The sequence below is a fragment of the Typha angustifolia genome, chromosome 10 (assembly GCF_048772165.1).
Source record: "Typha angustifolia cultivar Huaian chromosome 10, ASM4877216v1, whole genome shotgun sequence".
NCBI classification, from domain to species: domain Eukaryota; kingdom Viridiplantae; phylum Streptophyta; class Magnoliopsida; order Poales; family Typhaceae; genus Typha; species Typha angustifolia.
In genome coordinates, this window is record NC_133248.1 from 8272772 (window position 1) to 8292377 (window position 19606).

The following is a 19606-nucleotide window of genomic DNA, read 5'->3' on the forward strand; positions in this document are numbered from 1 at the left end:
AAGGGGCGAAGGTCTCAAATACATTTTTGGTGATTAAGATTTTAGTTAAGACTATTTTTCGCAGCCGAACAGATGAGTCGTATTTAATATCTCAATCATCTAAAAATATATAACTCGTTTATAATACGAATAAATTCGTTTATAACTCATATAAATCTGTGAATAGATACATACATATGTTCTGGAAAGATGATTTAAGATGTAGATGCAAACATATTATGCTAGTAGTTGTTGTCAAAATGGCATTAAATACTGTGATAGAAGTCCGACTTGGCAGTGGGGAAGGGATAAATTATTGCTTACGTGTTCACATTAATATAGCAATTCTAATATCAATATCATGAGGAAGATTCCATGTTACCATCTTGACCGACCGAAATGACCAGCATTAGCGAGTGCATTGCTGGCCCACTATATGATCAGTTGACCACTCCACAAAACTTCTAATGTTTACTTCCCTAGGTAACACCTATATATGTTTATAATTTATATAAATCTATATATATATATATATATTAAAATTTCACTTCTCTAATAAAAAAACGGTGAATTATATTTTGATAATCTCAATTTTCACCCCCTTAAAAAAAAAGTGGATATATACATCCTCTGAATTATCTAATTGTATCACAAAGTCCTTTCATTAGAATTCTGTTAGATAAATATTAGTCAAAATTAGCTAACTATTGCTGGATAGAAATACCAGTCCATTTTTATTTTCTCTTATTATAAGTAGATTTTGAAGTAATTAGAGAAGATTAATTTATAGTTTAATATTTAGAGAAGTTGTCACAGAGACCAGTAAAATAAAGAGGATATAGAGGGAGTTAGTAATATGTTCACTTTGTTTTTCTGAAGTGATATCTGAGGTAGTGAAAATATAATTAACCAAATTTAAAATAAATAAAAAAAAGTATGAATCACACTGATGGGCCCATATATGCAATAAGTGAACAAGTGAACCTCCCATAATTCAACAATGGAATGATCATATTCCATCTTCTCTTTCCTTTCTATATGACCAAGCAGTAGAACATGCAACAGTATATATCCAATCTCTACAACAGTTCCTCTTAATTCTCCTTGTGATGGAAATTGGAAAGAGAGAGAGAGCCCTTCTCAAATTAGTCTTCAGAAGAATTCCTCTTAATTAAACATCCTTCTACTGCATCATGCATGCATGCATGGCGTATTGGCATGGGGAGGACATCCTTTGCCTTAAAAAAGCAAGCTCTCTGGAGTCTCTCCCCCCCCCCCCCCTTAACTCGAATTATTTCTTCAAAATAAAAAGTAATAAAACAAAATGTTAGATATAAATCTCCATATCATCCACACTTATATCGCCCCCATGCAACCCAAACTGATCATCTCCTCTCTCTCCCCAGCTCACAATCTCCGACCCACCACCCACCCCTCGGCCAACCTCCGGCAGGCTCCCGCGCAGCTCTCCGGCGGTGGCGTTGACCGCCAGTTGCGCGTCGACGGCCATCCCGGAGTCGGAGGCGACAGTTTGTATCGACCGCGGGGATAGCCCGGTCCACGAGTACGCCGCCGCCCGCTCGGGGAAGTTGAGGCTGCTCGACGCGCTGGGGCCCTTGAGGAAGAACACGGCGGTGTCGTGGGCCACCGCGGCCGCCTCCGGCGTCGAGTAGGAGCCGAGCCAAAGCCGCTCGCGAGTCCCGGGGACGCGGATCTCGGACACCCACTTGCCCCATCGCCGGCGGCGGACGCCCTTGTACTTGGTCTCCTCGTTGACTACCTCGGCGGTTCGCCTCATGTTGTCGGACTGCGGCGCGGTTGGAGGCGGTTAAATGGTTTGGTTTCTTTTAGGCGTGGACTTATTTTTGGAGTGGCGGGGATTCTATTTGGGAGGGGTTTGAATTGTTTCATGCGGGTATATATAAGTATAAAGAGAGAGAGAGAGGTGGGGTGGGAGTTTAACCATGGGAGGGGGTTTGACTTCTTTTTTTCAGAAAAAAGAGGTGCCCCTTTGTGGTGTTTGAACGAAGGGGTTGACCTCCATAGGGTGAGAATGCCTGACGCGTAGTCAACCCTTTCAAAGGTCAAAGTGGGAGATGGAATGGTGGCATTCGTGGTGGAGGAATAACCACTTTAACCTGGTCTAAGAGGAAGGCCTACTTGGCTGCTAGAATGACGAAAGGTTAAAACAAAGAACAATTAAATCTGTTGATAAATTAAGGGATATATTAAATGTGACGATTTATCGATAAATAAACTAGAATTTAAATATTTTTTTATTACTTATTTTTATAATTGTTTCCATAATAACCTGAGCGTCGACCCCTAAATAAATAATTAAAAGGGAGAAATAAAATAAAACTAATTTATCCTTATAATTTAGAAGAATGACAAGTACTTTCAGTTCACATGACTGGTATTTTTCATTAATTTTATTTAGTATTATTTAATTTTAACCGTTGGATTAAGAGAGATGAATTAATAGTTCTAATTGAATCATTTATTTTAAAAAATAATTATTCTAGATTTACTGAACAGATAGAAGAACTACTGTTAGCATATCAATTGCATTTTTTTTTCTAATAATTATAATTTCATGTGGGTTCTTTGTATTTAATTTTGAATATGACCATGATAGTTGACTGTAGGTGTAGGCGATTGATGCGATGACTGTTCAGACGAATTGGCTAGTACTTAATCCCTAGCCTTACGGTAAGTTAACTAACATATTTATTACCAACCATCAATGGCACAGATAGCAGCTGTAAAATGGTTGATACCACCTCACGGTAGGAGGTCATGGCGCCGAACCCTAGCATGGGCAATTAGAAATTGTTATTTATTTTTAGGTAGATTTAATAATTTAGCTTAGCTAAATAGTTTGGCTCAGACTTGGTGATGCAAAAGATTAGTTCGGCAACGCAGCAGCTTGAAACATTAGCTCAGCAATATTTAGTTTAAAAGTCTAATTTAATAATATAGCACAACTTAGTGAACTGCGTTTATGTTCAAAAAGAGGGGAGCCTCTTTGTTTTGTTCGGCCCATAATTAGTTTTCAGGCTATTGAATTATATATATATATATATAATTAGCCCCTATTTTATGCATAGTAGCAGCAACAATTCTTCAAATTATTTAGGGGAATAGTATTTACATAGCATTTGTGTTGACAATCTATTCCAAATGACAAAAATATCCTTGTATTATTCTTTTCGGAGTCTAAAGTAATATAACATAAACATGATAGTTATTTTAGTTATGACTGCTCTGTTGAAAATAATTTATCTACTATCCATAAATAAGATGAGAAAACATGTAAGAATAACCTTTTCTCATAATTTCTTTTGTTAATTTATCATTACTTTTGTCATCCATATGATTCATATTTGACTAGATTTACGACTTTTATACTCATATATGATTAAATATCAATATATTAAAATATTATTAAAAGTAGAGGGGTGTTTCTAATGTGGTTTAAGAGGTTCAAAATGGACTTATTCCTTTTATTTTAATACATCAACCCCACTCAATATAATCGTTTAAAGAATTCCATTCAGATTTCTCTCAACTCAGTCCAACCAACACACCCACTTCGAAAAGTTCAAATAGGAAAACGTTTTATTGCGTACGTTTGGTTGCGTCGCTTATTCAAAACTGAGACCTTTTTTTTGGCTTTTTATTCTCAAATTCGGATAATTATCGATCACATGTTGCTTTGACCACCACCACCTTCTTCTTCTTCTTCTCCTTCTTCTTCTTCTTCTCGAGAGTTTGACAGATTATTCATAGGGAGTCTTTATCCATGATCACATACTTATCCGCCCTCATGTCCACAATTCCTTATCGATCGTTGTCTAATATAAGTGACAGACGATTTATAAAGACCTGGTAATTGAGATATTTTTCTTTTAGCTTCGCTTCGTGACACTTGTGGTCGTGGAATAAGAAATTCTTAGAATTGAGATAAAAATAAATAAGGGAATTTTATAAATCGAATCTTATATTTTATTTATTTTGTGATTCACACTACGTCTCTCTCTGAGGATTTTATAAACGACACTTTCTTTTTCTTTATAATTCTTATTTAACATTCTGAGTTAACTTAGATGATATTAGAAAAAGAATATTTTATTATAATATATAAATTAATTTATTAATATTTAAATTACTCTTATCTTTTTGGTCTTCTTTCTCTCTTCCCAAAGAAGAAAAAGAGGAGGAAGAGGACGAGAACGAGGTGGGGGGAGAAGATGAGGAAAGGTGGTGGTAGTGATGGCGACGATGGAGAAGATAGGTGAGGAAGATGATGGAAAGATAGAAAATGAGACAGAATGATGGGAGTATTTTAGCAATTTGATTGATATTAGTTAATTAAAATAATGTTAGGGTGTTAAATGAGAATTATAGGGGAAAAAGAAAGTCGAATTATAAAATTCTTAAAGATGGGGTGTGAATTACAAAATAGGTGTAATTTATAAAAACCTCAAAATAAAAAATAAAAACAAAAATGAGAAAACTTTTATTCTAATTCTAATTTGGTAAGAATAATAGATAAAATTGACCTTTATTACTTACTTTTCTTTTTTAGTTGAGAAAGTTGGGGACATGGACTTATCACTCATCTCCTCGTTCATCTATTATAAAAAATATTTTAATTATTTAATAAATTATTATTTTTTAATTTTCTACCTATAATTATTACATAATATACCAACTTACAAAGAAATAGTAGAATAACTTATATCATCTTCTATGCAAATATAAGAAATAATTACAGGACTTATTTTGCAAGAGTAACAGCGAGGCTTTCTAGAATGCTAGATAAAGTCATGGCATTTTGGACTATTGTCAGATCCCCAACTAATCATATTTTTGGGGCTGGAAATCTTAGCCTTCTGCCAGTCAAATAACTTCTCAATCTTATAATAATAATAATAATAATAATAATAATAATAATATGCATTAATCTTTCTACCTGATAGTAAATGCTACGACAAAGTCTACGAGACCAAGTTCTAGTCTAAGTGAGTGCTACGTAAGTACGTTAAAAAATCGCTTTCAGAGACAACGATTTTATCCAACAAATATTATGAATTATATGAGCGGCGGTTTATAATTTCCATGGCAATTTAAAATATGATTGTTGGAATTACTTATTCATTTAGCAGTATAAGCGACTTTTTAATCCATGTTAAATAGAATTACTAGCTATTATATACGTGTAAAAATTATCTTAGGGTGATTAAAAGATACGAAGTCTAGTAAATGAGTTTTTAACTCACCTATTTGAGAACTTTGTTAGGTGTGCAAACTTTAAATAGTCAAAACCTTGAGGGAGGACAACTTAATGCCAAACAAACTATAAAAATACCCCTCTTTGATCAAATTAATTAATAGAGAATTTTACAAATCTCTCCCTATATTTTAACTATTTTATGATTTATATTTTAGTGTTGAGTTTTTTTATAACACGATACTTTCTTTTTTTTTTTTAATTCTCAATTAACACCCTCCGCTAACTTAGACGGTACTAACAAAGAAATATTTCGTTATAGTATATGAAATAATTTATAGATACCTAAATTATTCATGACTTCTTCATAGTAGAGGCACAGAGGAGTAAAAATAGTAGTGAAGGTATTTCAGTAATTTGGTCGATATCAGTTAGTCAAAATAACGTTAGAGTATTAAACAAGAATTAAAAGAGACGTGTAAATTATAAAAAAAATAAAATATAAGGTGTAATTTGTAAAATACCCCGATTAATAATTTCTTGCACCACTTAGGTGTGACCTACCATTAAATGGGTCAAGCCATTAAATATAAAAATAATTTCTTGCACCACTTAGGTACGACCTACCATTCAATGGGTCAAGCCATTAAATACTGAATACATTCAGATACGAGCCATTTGCATCACTTAATTCTTTTATAAACTTTACTCTAATTTCTTTCATCGAAAAATTACGGTGAGAGTAACTTCTTTTATCGACTTTGACCTTTTTAAAGAATTATTACAAAAATAGGGAAAAAAAATCATTTGCTTAATAGGTGTAAATTAAAGATCATTTTAATCAATCTTTTTTTTTTCTATATTAAAAATTAACACCTGCCAAGCAATTGCATCCCAAATTTACAATATGGTTGTATTGCTCTTTGTTTGGCATTAACTAGCCTTGCTTTCTCAGCCAAGGGATAAGAGCATAAGTTCAAGACAAATTGAAATGCATCCTTGTACACCTTCTTATGTGCTAGAAATATTTCAGCAAATCTTCTCTCAAATTATATAGCACCAGTGGCACCAGTTATACATATCAAAACTCTAACAGCTATGATGCTACAGCAAACAACTATTCTAGTATTCTTACACAATTCTTTTATTATCGAAGCGTAACTCATAGTGAAATCAATTACATAAATCAACAAAACGAATTAACGAATAGTGGGGACTACCGCGAAAACCACCTGTGCACACTTGAACAGGTCTCTCCTCTTCATCATTCTTTGGTGCCTCGCATACTGCCATGCCGATGGCGCAATTCAATCTCCGCGAATTCCTCTTACTGTTGTCTCAATCCTAAAGGTAGATGAAAGGATTTTAAAGAGGCCATCTGGATTGTCTGCTTGAACCTGAAAGCAGAAAAAGAGAAAGGGGAGAGCAGTACTTTAGATACCAATTCCATACTGCTATGCATACATATAACTATGTGTAATGTAGTCATCGCAGTGGAGTACTTCTGATTTTATAAGCAAAGAAACAGGAGCACCTCACAGGATAGATTCTGAACCTCTTGACAATCAGTTTTTAAGTGACAGTTGCTACTAAATGACATCTTAAATTAGAGGAAGTTAAAGGTCCACAAATAGAAGAACAATTAGCCAAAAAGATTGCAGTTAGCTACTGTAAGTCTAAATCATGCTGGCATCCATCCTACGCACACACTGGTCTTCATGAAAATGGCAATCCTATCCATGAAAATTCAAGTCTTTAAGTTTAGTAAGATAAAAGGATGATGTTAGAATATCAGCCAGGCCAATAGATTTGCAACCACAAAACAGCTAATGCAGTAAATAGATTCACATGGAGCGGCTGAAAGCTATAGCACCATGTGCATACAAATATCTTTCTGTGCGGATCTGTTTGCTTGCTCTTATATATGAAACCAATTCACCTAGCTCATCGCATCACAAACAAAATACTACTGTGGAGCCGGTTGGTAATTGCTATAACAACGCATACGGTAACATAATGCCTGTAACTGTTAGAGATATACCCAGTGTCCAGCATCTTCGAGCACATGCATTTGAACTCCAGCCCCCTCATCCGCAGCCAACTCCTCTGCAGCATGAATTCTTTGAAGATCTTCAAGAGCCCATCTGTGCAAACTTCTCTCAGCTTTCAAGAAATTCACATGGACTCCCCGAGGGACATTCTCTACGATTTTCCTGCATCAAATGGAATCATGGTAAGAAATAATGCATACATTTAAAAGACTACAATCATTAGGATCTAAAAATCAAATTATTTAAGGAAGGATTACCATAGATTTGCTTCTTCATAGGACTTGTACATCTCAGCAATGCCCTTGAGGTCAAAAACCCATGAGAAGCCCCGAGACGATGCTGCACCAGGTTGACTAATTGGCTGGAGATTAGTGGCCACCCACTAGAAGAAAATAAACAGAACTTCTTATCACAGATGTTGCAGATCAATGTAAATAAAGAGATGTATCTCAGGTTGAATTTAAAAGATAGCATAACACTTGCAATTAGCAGGTAGGTATATAAGGTTAACACCTGTTTTGTTTCATCTCCCATTGGAAGAAACTAGCCAACTGTCTTAGATTTTCAAAGCTGAAGTTTGTGTAGGAGGGATGGCATAATGTTTTAACATCCACTCAAATGCAAGTAATAGTTGACAACTAAGTCATGCTTGGTCCAACATCAGATTTATATCTTGAACCATCTTAGTATATTTTATTCACTCACTATGTCACAGAACCCTAATTGAGATCTCATATATGTTCAATATAACTTTGCCACCAATGATAAATGTTAGTTGGCCTTACTTTAGTAAAGCCAACGATAGTTGTGCTAATGGCACGTGCCGTACACCATCAGCACGGCATGTGTAGGTTGGCACGGAGCATGCCATTGGCACATGTTTATAATATTTTTAATAAACTTTTTAGATATTTAGAAATATTTTTGAATGTTCGACATGTCAATCATTAGTTTTTAATTTAAATACATGTATTAAAACCTATATTATAATATTTTATCTTTAAATTAAAAATGACATATTTTATTAAAGATAAAACAACAGCTAAATATAAATATTATTCAACACATAATATAATTGAATACATTCATTAAAACTAATATTAATATTTGAACACTTTATAATATGATTAATATTTTATAATATAATTGAACACATAATAATATTTACTACATAATATTAAATGATGATAGTTCAATTATTAAAAATAATATTAAGTTAAATGTAGAATGGTGAATAAGATCAAAGACTTTATTTGTTGGCACAATAATAACATAAGAATGTTGTATTAAATACTATCGATAATCTTTAAAATATATCCACTAATAGTATTGTTCACTTAATGTATTACATAGTCTTCATACAAATATAAATTTTACAATTCTCCTATGATATGATATTGATAGTGAACATACACGGTAACGACTGATATATGATGATTGTAGATATTGAGTATAATAAGGGTATTGTGACTCTAGTAGATGTGATTGATATGATAGTAATGATGATAAACTTATTATCCTGTGAGCGCACATCTCCTGATGTCTTGCTACCTATAGACTCAAATCCTTCCCTCATCTGACTATAATCATGTTGAGCTTGAGATAATTTTCTTTCTTGTCTCTGATAAATTCTCCATCGTGGTTGTCTAGATCTACTCTGTGATTTTGATCTTGGATGGTATGTGTAAAGTTTTTCTCCTCTGTAAAAATAATACCTCTAAAAAGGTCGTATAACAAGGACGCATGTCTCATCTTTATCATCATCGCTACTAGATTGAGTCTTATTATTATCACCATCACTATCATTATCATCTCTAGTCTCATCATCCTTAATTTTATTTAAGCTTTCTAAGGGATTAATTGATCGTGAAGATGATATAACTAACTGGTAACCAATTGTGAAGATCCAGTTTGACTAGTACTTAACTGATGATTATTAATAAAAAAAAAATAAGTTAAAAAATAGGTTCCACATCATATCATATTTGTTAAGAAAATAACTAAAATTGATAATAATCGATGAAAATATGAAGAATTTATAAAAAGGACACTACATCAAGACAACGACCAATACGGCTTGGCATGGAGGTGTGCCACTGGCACACCCTGTGCCAAGTGTCATGCCACTATTGGCACAGCAAGCGCCGATCAGGACAACCATCCTTGAGTAAAGCTACATAGCATGCTACTATAAGCAATCATCAAGTAATCAAGAGTAAATTTAAAAGCTTAGAAAACCTAAATCTATTAGGTGAACCTCATGCAAGGAATCAAAGAAGCAGCTAAAGATGGAAGGTATTATACAATTGCATGTATGCTATATTGCTATCAGCTAGAAATGTTTACCCGTGCTACATCTGTGGAAAATCCTTCTTGAACGAGAGCATCGACTACTTCTTTCTTCGAAGAAATCTAGCACCAAAACAAAAGCAAGTAATAGTAAGGACATAACAAACTCAAGACACAAAAAATAACAGTTAGGACATAACAAGCTAAAGTGATGGTTCATTGTTATTAAAAGATATGTTATAATCTAATAAAATGTCAATGCATAATATCTACTAGTATAGAGAATTAAAGTTGTCAGGCTATACTAAGATAATGGAATGTTGAGAAGAAAGTAAATATTCTATTGCACTTGTAGACCAGGTTTATTTCAAAAAGCAGAATCAACATATTTTCAGAAGTGAATCACCCACGAGGATGAGCTGCATTAGCATAGAAGCCAGATTCATGCTGTTTAGATCCTTTAAGATATAAAGTAAGACAGAAGCTATGAGAAGTCAGTAGTAGATTAGATCAAGTTATTATGTATTCCAAAGTAAGAATAGGGTGAACTTTTAAAGATTAAGAAAAACTAACTGAAAAGCCAACAAATATTTGACAAGCCTAAATTTAAGTTTATGATAATCAACATTTGCATTTACGGAAGGGGAAAATATATAAGTGAATCTGCTAGGATGAGGCGTAAAGAATGGGATCTAGAAATGTTATTTGGATTGCACAAACTTTCACTAACCCAAGCAGAGTCCTATATGAAACTATAGGAGAGGGTGCTCGAATGAAGTTTAAGACCTAATGTGTACCTGGAAACTAGCTTGATTTCATTCTAGGTTGATCTAATTTAGTCCTATACTAGTTTCAAGATAAGAAAATAAATATGCATATGATTGCAGATTCACTCCTGCATCTGACAACTAAAGACAAAATGAAGAAAATAAAAGATAAATTTACCTGCTTTGGCATCCTACTTAGAAATTCAATTAATTCACCAGGATGATCTTCACCATCTCCACCAGCACGAACTTTCCCAGGAGTTGCATCAAGAACCCACACCTGAATATGGAGATATGAAAACGGAACAAGGACGGCATTCAAAAGCATTAAAAATATCGATACATGTCGCCAATAGTTGTACATAATAAAGCTGTATACTTACCCTAACTGGCCGAGCAAGAGGCTTTGCAGCTTGTTCAACCATACTTAAGGCCACTGATTTGCATATGAAGAAAATAATGGTTAGTCTACTCTAAACTTCCGTTACAGAGTAAGTTATTCTACCTTTAAATACTAAATGATGATCACCACGAGAACAACCACAGTGAATAGATTAAGTACCTTTACCACCAAAGCTGTGACCGACTAAGACTCGAGGAGTCACTCTGAGTTGTGCCAGCTGTTGATGTCAAACATGCAAGTATTTCAAGGAAAACACCACACTAAACTACTAAATTGTAAATGAATAGAAAAGTAATTGTAAATCATGCATTAACAAGAAATTAAGGTTATTAAATGTGCCATAGACATAGAATGCAATATAAATAGCAACTGCAAATGCTGGGAAGCGATTTACTTCAGATAGCTTGAACTCATTGGCATATTAACTTATTACATCTGCCAAAACCTAAGTAAACAAAATCTTTCCCATTTATCTCCTATCTCATTTACCAATACTTTTTGCCAACTGTCCTATAGATACTGTTGCCAGGTCCGTATCCATTCTAATTTTTGTTAGTTAACACTTAACAGTCAAAACCAAGTAACTGTCTCCTGTTCAAATTGTTACATTAGATAGTATAAAAATGATTGTTCCCTAATAACTTAAGCTTTTAAACTAATTAATGAATTCACATGACATTAGAGCAGAGATTTTGAGTTTGAATTTTATCAAACTCATCTTTTATTTAACATATAAAATCTCCAATTATTTAAGTTAAATCTGCTTCTTAAGCGTATCAAAATATTTTAAGCTTAAAAGTGAGAAGTATAACAATTTTAGCTTTAGATTAGTTGGCGAGTTCACACAAACTATATCTCATTATTTACTTGCATCACGGATATATATGTAGGAACCCTCATCTAAAGATTGGAAACTAATTTTACTGAGCACAATGGGATAAGCATGAACAAAGTATTTCCTTGCTTTACTTTACTTTTTAGCTTAGATAATTCATCGGCAAAAGAAGACAAGAATGTTCTAGTGGTTGTACTTTTGTGTTGAATTCTGGTGCTCTCCATTAAAAGGAATTGACATAAAAACATTGTATGCTCTTCATAAGAGTAACAAATAGGGTGCTCTTCAAAAGAGTAGCAAATAAGACAACAAAAGAAGACAATTTCAAGTTAGGATAGAAAACACACACAAGTTTTAGAACATCAAGAGCAGCTGAAGCAATAGTATGTGGACCACTTCTTTTAACTGATGTAGAATCACCATGGCAACGCAAATCAACTAAAAGGAACTGCAAGAAGAAAAGTTCAAGATCAAAAGAAATTACAGGTAAGAAAAAATCCCTTATATATTGCATAATTGACAACAACAACAATGATAACAGAAATAATAATAATAATAATAATAAAAGGCCTAGACGGCTGAAGTCAACTTGCAAGTCTAATTTGACTTGTAGCTCTAAGTTTCCAAACACTCCAATGAATCAAGGTGAAATATTTGAATGGTGAGGAAAACCTATAAAATTAAATCTTGCAGCATGGTTTATTTGAATAACGAGTAGCATATTTCTTGTTGTCCGCCATATGCAATTCAGCAAAGTGCTAAATGGTACAAAGAATTGACATGGCCTAATTTAAACAAGCAAAGGTGTGCCACCTAAGTGCATCAACACAGTTGATGGTACCAGCTAGCAAAACTTAAAACCTTGACGAATCAAAAGCATATAATTCACGACTTGTTTGCAAGAACCTCATGATCACCAGTCAAGTTCACATTACATAGTAGTGTGAGCCCTTTCACCACATACTTCTTTCTGGCTATGGCCTATGGCTACTGTAAATGCAACTCCAGGGAGTCAGGGACTCCTGGGTGAAGCACTGGGAAGACTTAGTATTCTACTCAAGCATGCATTACGCCTAGACAAATATTGATGTGTTATTACACTTGTTCTTGTTATTTGCGAGTGCCGCAAGGAATGTAATTCCAAGGACGATACTACGGGAACTGCCTTTGCGTGGTGAAAGGTATGCATGGAAATGGGATGAATGAGCTTTAAAAGGGAACATGACGTCTAAACCTCACCAAGATGATTTATATATTACCTGCCACATGGGAAATTCCTGAGCCAACCTCCTTGCAAAAGATCCTGAAAAAACTTATGCCAGTAAGAAACAAGCATTAAGGAAATACTGAAATATACTAATATAGCTAGCAACAACAAGTACGAGTCTTTGTGTCTATATATACAATAATGAACGTAATTGGACAATGAAGACGAAGAAATTAAGTTTCAAGAACATGCCAGTATCTCCTCACTTATCAGAATATCTTAACCTGGCCCAAAGATGGCCTTTGTGCAAAAAATATTAAAAAGTATTATATATTAGATGACATGAAATTGGCCCAAATAAGAAAAAGAAGAAAAATGTAACTTCACGTGGTTCATAAGTCAAATGTCAGGATGAAGCTTGACATAACTAAGATCAAGGTTTTATTCCGATCATCGCCGTGACAACTGGCACATATGTTGCAGCACATGGTAAGGGGGTGTGCTAAAGATATTCTTTGTGCCTCTACTCTATGTGAGTTGTTTTCAACCAAAAGTTGCAATTTATTGCTTATTTCAGCTGCCAATACAAAATTAGGGTTTTCCCAAAACTTCACCCTAATTTAGAAACAAATCTAAAAAACATTGCAGAAAATTATCAAATCGGACTCTGATTGTACATGATTCAAGTAGATCTACATCTATTTACTTTAAGTTACCACAATTTTGTCCCCTTATTTGAATCAAACATCTATGGAAACTTTTAGCTTCAGAACAAATTATGTTCCCTGATAATGTGCATATTTCTATTTCTACAGAAAATTGGATATGCCACACCAATATCTAGGACTAAAAACTTCTATTTAGCCATTAAAAGCTATTTAATCTCTAAGCAAGTATTTCAGCTACCCCAGTTCTTCCTGCTGCCAAGAATCCCATGCAAAAGAACAGCAGTTGGTGGATCAGGTACTGACTTGTCCATGAAACAATTCCACTGCACCTGTATGAACCATATTTTAAAACTGATGAATCCATAGAAAAAGTGAAGAGAACAAATGGTTGGGGACTAATTTAACATTTAACTTACAAGGTTTCCTTGAACCAAATCATAAGCCTGCAGAAAATGCAGAACAAAACTCAAGTTAACAGGAAGTGAAGAGAAAAGAACAAAGCAAGTTCAAATCTATTGCATGAAATGGTTTATGCATATTTACACTCTAAGCACTTGCAATTGTATCCTTTTTCTAAAATAATATATGAAAGCAGCAAATTACCAGCACTCCGCTAGTTTTTGCAACATCAGGTTGATGAACAATTCTGTCATCGACTAAGGCCATTCGAGTACATAAACATGGATGAGAGGATTTCCTCCTGAGGTTATTGGAAAGTAGTCGGCTATGACATGCCTTTTCCTAAGATCAAGCAAAGATATTATTATAAGTACAAAATAACTTCCTCAAATCACTTTTAGTATTAATTACAGTCATACAATTTAGCAGGATAGCTTTAACAATCACTTTCATTTTCCAAGAGAGACCAGTGACCAGAAGACAACAAAAAATATTTCCCAATAGAGTAGCAGGTGGTTATATCATCTGCAAGAAGGTAAGAATTTGCCACCAATTGATTCAAACCCTTTGACCACCTTCTGAACTTCCTTAAATGTTCAGTTAGCTGTAAATAGTCCGTTCTAGCAGTGTCTGGTGTATCAGAAATGAAGCTTCTACCATTGGAAAGTCATAATATAGGCATCCTCCCAAAAGGTCTAAACTAGAAGTAGAAAGTTAGTATATTTATGTTAAAGTCCATTGACACAAGCAACTGATGGTTATAAACGACTCAGCAATCTAGTTATTGGGCATCCAAAGCTACGAGCTAGCAATGGACTAGTACATATTAATATTATATGGTGTCAACGCTCAATGGTAATAGTTATTGAGGACATGGTGCAACCATTTTTAAAAAAAATGCAGCTTCAATTATCAGCATCCTGAGATGTTTGATCCTTCAGAAAATAAATATGGCAAAATTCAACTAGAGGAAGCGAAAGCAAATAGAATATCTATGATTATGTACTAAAATATGGCATTTAGGATATCTAGATTATGTACTAAAATATCATGCTTTAATATAGAACATGAATCACTGCAAAAAGCTTAGAGAAAACAAATACATTTTTACTATTTCCAGCATTGATGTGCTTCACTTACTGATCAAACATCTAAGTTATATCCCAAAACTTTATTATTTAAGCTACATTTTTAGTTCGTAAGCTCCCATTCGTTGTAGCTCATAATTTCCTTATCATTTAAGCTATCCTCATAGTACGAACAAAGCTCCATTAACTGACGAATACTATAACCTCCTTTTCCCTATCAATCGTTTGTTCAACATACATAAATCCACCTAAACTTAGAAGCATTCTCCTCAAGTGAAACGCTAACTGATAATTACGAAACAACCAAATTCACCTCATACTCAGAGCTAAAATTGCATCAACTGATACGATAGTCCAAGAAAATTCTACCTATCTAAGTAGTTTTACAAAATTTTATCAAGTAGAAAGAAGTTATAATTCCTACTTCCAGTAAATGTTTTTTATATTTAAAAAAAAAAGATTCTCTGACAGAACAACAAGAATAAAACTTGCCAATTTTACGATCCAATCTTACCTCACGGTGGTTTAAAACCCTAAACCTGGTCGCTAGATCTATAAACCCAGAGGTCCGACCAGCGAACGCCTTCCGTCTAGCAATTGGAGCCCAGCTCCTCTCGCACCCGCACGGCGCCGCGAGATTCGAGACCCCCGCCATCTCGATCGCCTACTCGCGGATCCCCCGAGGAATTTCTCGCGATCTCCTCCAGCAATTAGGTTTATGGGTGGAAATTTTTTTTAAAAAAAAACTAGGGATTTTGCTTTGGCTCGGAGCTATTTGGGGGAGAAAAATTCGAGGCGGGAGGAGAAAGAGAGTGGGCGGAGGCGTCGAGGCTGTGGTCGGTGGACCTGCGGGGCTTGGGCTCCACACGGAACGTGGCGAGACCGTGTGGACTAGGATTTCTTGGTGTATAAAAGCAGGTCAAAACTTCGAGTCAACACTTCAGAATCTGACCAAGCTTTGATGTCCAGTTCTCATCAACCGCTCGCAAGAATCACAAACCACCTATGGAAGAAGAAGAACCCCTTCCCGCTTCCACTCCCCGAGAGTTCTAACCAAGAACACCCCAATATCCACTCCATTTTGGACTCCCTCAAGTCCCTCTCCGCCCTTGGCCACCTCTCCCAAGCTTTCACCACCTTCTCCCTCCTCCACCTCCACTCCCCTTCTCCTCTCCTCCTACTCCAACCCCTCTCCTCCCTCCTCCACCTCTCCGCCTCGCAAAGAGCTTTCCCCCAAGGCATCCAACTCCATGCCCATGTCCTCTGTCTTGGCTTCCATGACCACCCTTCTCTAGTAGCCAAGCTCACCTCTTTCTACTCCTCCCTTGGCCTCCTCTCCGGTGCCCACTCCATTGTGTCGAACTCCACCAATCTGTATGCCCTTCCTTGGAATTTTCTCATTTCGGCCTATGTCAGAGATGGGTTATCATCGAACGCCATCATTGCGTATAAAGAGATGGTCGGAAGAGGCGTCGTACCCGATTGCTTCACCTACCCATCTGTTCTTAGGGCCTGCAGCGAGACGCTTGACTTGGAATTGGGCAGGGAGGTGCATAGATACATTGAGAGCTGTGGGATGGAGTGGAATTTGTTTGCCCACAATGCTTTGGTTGGTATGTATGTGAAATGTGGGGAGTTGTGTGTTGCACGGAAGCTGTTCGATGAGATGCTTGAGAGAGATGTTGTGTCATGGAATTCGATTATTTCGGGTTATGCATCCAAGGGGATGTGGAAGGAGGCTTTTGAATTGTTTGAACGGATGCGTGAAGATGGGTTGGATGTGAATTCAGTGACTTGGAATACAATTGTTGGTGGGTATATGCAAATGGGTGATCATGAGAAAGCGCTTGGATTGATTTCTCAGATGATAGGTAGAGGAGCTGATGTAGACTTTGTGACGCTGGTAATAGGTTTGAATGCTTGTTCTCGAATTGGGTCTGTGAGGTTGGGGAAGGAGTTCCATGGTTTGGCAGTTCGTATCTTATGTGATGGGATTGAAACTGTCAGAAATGCATTGATCACAATGTACTCGAGGTGTAAAGACATGGAACGTGCTTATCTCTTGTTTCAGATGGCTGGGAATCGGAGTTTGATTACATGGAATGCCATGATGGCAGGCTTTGCTCTTTCAGACCAAGCAGAGGAAGCCTCTCAGCTATTTCGTGACTTGGTCGAATCTGGATTACAGCCAAATTATGTGACAATTGTGACTTACCTTGCTCTTTGTGCTCGTGTTGCAAACCTCCAGCATGGGCAGGAGCTGCACTGTTACATCACCAAATACAAATTTAAAGGCTACCGACTGTTATGGAACTCTCTTATTGACTTGTACTCCAAGTCTGGGAGGATCTTAATAGCACGAAGGGTTTTTAACATGATGGATGACCGAGATGAAGTCTCATACACTTCGATGATAGCAGGTTATGGAATGCAAGGGGATGGGATTAGTGCATTGAAGCTATTCGATCAGATGATTGATTTCGGGATCAAACCTGACCATATAAGCATGGTTGCTGTCCTCTCTGCTTGTGCACACTCAGGGCTTGTGTCTGAAGGAGAAATACTACATGACAAGATGGTCAATTTATATAGGATAAGGCCCCAGATGGAGCATTACTCCTGCATGGTCGATTTATTTGCACGAGCAGGTCTATTGAAGAAGGCAGAGGAAATTCTTGAAAGAACCCCATTCCCCCCAACTGCTGCAATGTGGGCAGCACTTGTTGGGGCATGTCAAGTACATGGGAACACAGAGATTGGAGAAAGGGCTGCAAGGAAGCTTTTGGATATGAGAACCGAAAATGCTGGGCACTATGTTTTGATAGCTAACATGTATGCAACTGCTGGGTGTTGGGAGGATCTTGCGACAGTTAGAACGCGGATGAGAGACTTGGGTGTCAGGAAGGCGCCTGGTTTGGCATGGGCTGATCTGGGCAACGGGTTCCACCCTTTTGCTGTAGGTGATACATCAAACCCTCTTGCTCCTGAGATCTATGAGGTGCTGGAGGAATTGTCTAGCCAAATGAGAGATGCAGGAAATGTCAAAAATCTAGACTTGGCATGCGTTGAAGGACTTCTGGAGTAGAAAAACAGTTATGGGATGGATCGGCACTTCTAAGATTGTTAGATTGGGTTATTAGAGAAAACTCCAAATGTGGTTAAACTAGAAAGTTAAGGGATTCAGAAGGAATACAGGAACAAGAAGTAATTGCAGTTGTGGTCTGTCTAGATGAAATTTCAGGAGGCATATCAGGGTTGAAGCAGACTTTCTATGTTCAAATCTTCTGAATTACTATTGTTAGACATGCAACAACATGATTTGATAATCCAACAGAGCCAATATCAAAATGCTTTATCAGATCAGGTTTGCGGTAGGATAAACCGATTAAGAGTGATTGGGGTTTCTTTTCTCCATGTGCTGACAGCTTTTGCATGAAAGATATTGCTTATCTTGGGTACCGATACTCTCAGGAATCGTTACAGAAGACTGCCACAGAGCTGGTAATCTAACTCATTTTTGAAGATTTATGGAACTATTAACCTAAATTTGCTTCAGATTAATATATTCTTTCTTTCAAACCCAACTGTCGTAGGCTGGGGTCTGTAGTCATATATTCTGGCATATAAATATTCATTCAAGAACAGGAATAATTCTTCAAGATGGTCATCATATTAAGCTTTGAGCCATAGCAAGCTTCCATCTAAAATTACGCAATGAATGGAATTTCAAATTGTAACTTGTTCTCCAGTTAGAGTTGGCATAAATTATTTGAAACAAAGAGTTTCCACTGGTCATGATAAAGAAACTCTCAGTTCTTCCATTGCACTGAACAAACTTGACCAATACAATATGAGACTTGTACAAAAGCCTGTCTTGATGTGAGAGTTGTAGTTAGTCTATCAATTCATCATACTCTTAAATAGTACATTCTTCCTCTTATATGCACATTGGAATATTCCTAACTATCCTCTAACCTCGATTATAATAGTTTAAGCATGGTCAGTCTAATTTAATGTTTCTACTGTAAGGGAGAAGTTGTATATAATCCATTAATTAAGTCATTTTTTCTTTGGTGTTCGTATGTTCAATATAATGCAATTGTAGAGAGTAGTTCAGCTATCACATTCTAGTCCTGTAGAAGCTTAGAATCAATGAAACCATTTCCAGCTAGTTTTTGTTTTTTATTTTTAAAGAGAAGGCTTAGTTTCATTAGCTAACAAGAAAAGAGGGAGGACGGAGCGATTGCTTTTAACACAAGCCTCACACGTAGCTACTAGGGTATTACATACTTATTTTTTCGCTCAATTCTATAAGATTTTTATATTTCTTTCACAAACAAAGAAAGGGAAGATATTTTGCAGAAATTATTTTTAGTCATATTTATATAGAAAAGCTACCATGCTACTGATTGATTAACAAAGATTACTTGTAATTTAAATACAAGTAATTTTTCTGGGTGTATTTCCTCATCTCCTAATCTAACCACCATCTCCTCTCAGGATAGATTGGAGTGGTTTGTAGAGGAAGTTTTATGATAGCCACTTTGCTATCTTCTTCTATCTAAATATAAATAAATAACAAGAGATAGAGTGGAATTTGGCCCAATGTTAAACTATTGATCTGGTGAGCACCAAAATAGGATGCCTTCTTGTCTTGCCCATCTATGAGCAGATAGGAACAAAA

General features: G+C 35.9%; 3 protein-coding genes across 3 annotated transcripts; 1 reads left to right on the plus strand and 2 right to left on the minus strand.

The window, feature by feature from the left end:
- Positions 1-972: 972 nt before the first annotated feature.
- Positions 973-1882, minus strand: LOC140768951 (ethylene-responsive transcription factor ERF020-like). The gene has a single exon (XM_073109438.1). It carries the CDS (start codon positions 1775-1777, stop codon positions 1307-1309), a length of 471 nt encoding a protein of 156 aa, XP_072965539.1. The 5' UTR covers positions 1778-1882; the 3' UTR covers positions 973-1306.
- A 4360-nt stretch (positions 1883-6242) lies between these two features.
- Positions 6243-15577, minus strand: LOC140768189 (uncharacterized). Its single transcript, XM_073108361.1, has 13 exons — positions 15437-15577; positions 14039-14176; positions 13852-13878; positions 13674-13764; positions 12820-12863; positions 11910-12008; positions 10885-10942; positions 10706-10758; positions 10501-10602; positions 9613-9678; positions 7524-7648; positions 7257-7428; positions 6243-6612 (listed from the first exon to the last, which is right to left on the minus strand). Exons 1-13 carry the CDS (start codon positions 15575-15577, stop codon positions 6523-6525), a joined length of 1206 nt encoding a protein of 401 aa, XP_072964462.1. The 3' UTR covers positions 6243-6522.
- A 290-nt stretch (positions 15578-15867) lies between these two features.
- LOC140768188 (pentatricopeptide repeat-containing protein At1g71490-like) lies at positions 15868-18832 on the plus strand. The gene has a single exon (XM_073108360.1). It carries the CDS (start codon positions 15884-15886, stop codon positions 18005-18007), a length of 2124 nt encoding a protein of 707 aa, XP_072964461.1. The 5' UTR covers positions 15868-15883; the 3' UTR covers positions 18008-18832.
- Positions 18833-19606: the final 774 nt, after the last annotated feature.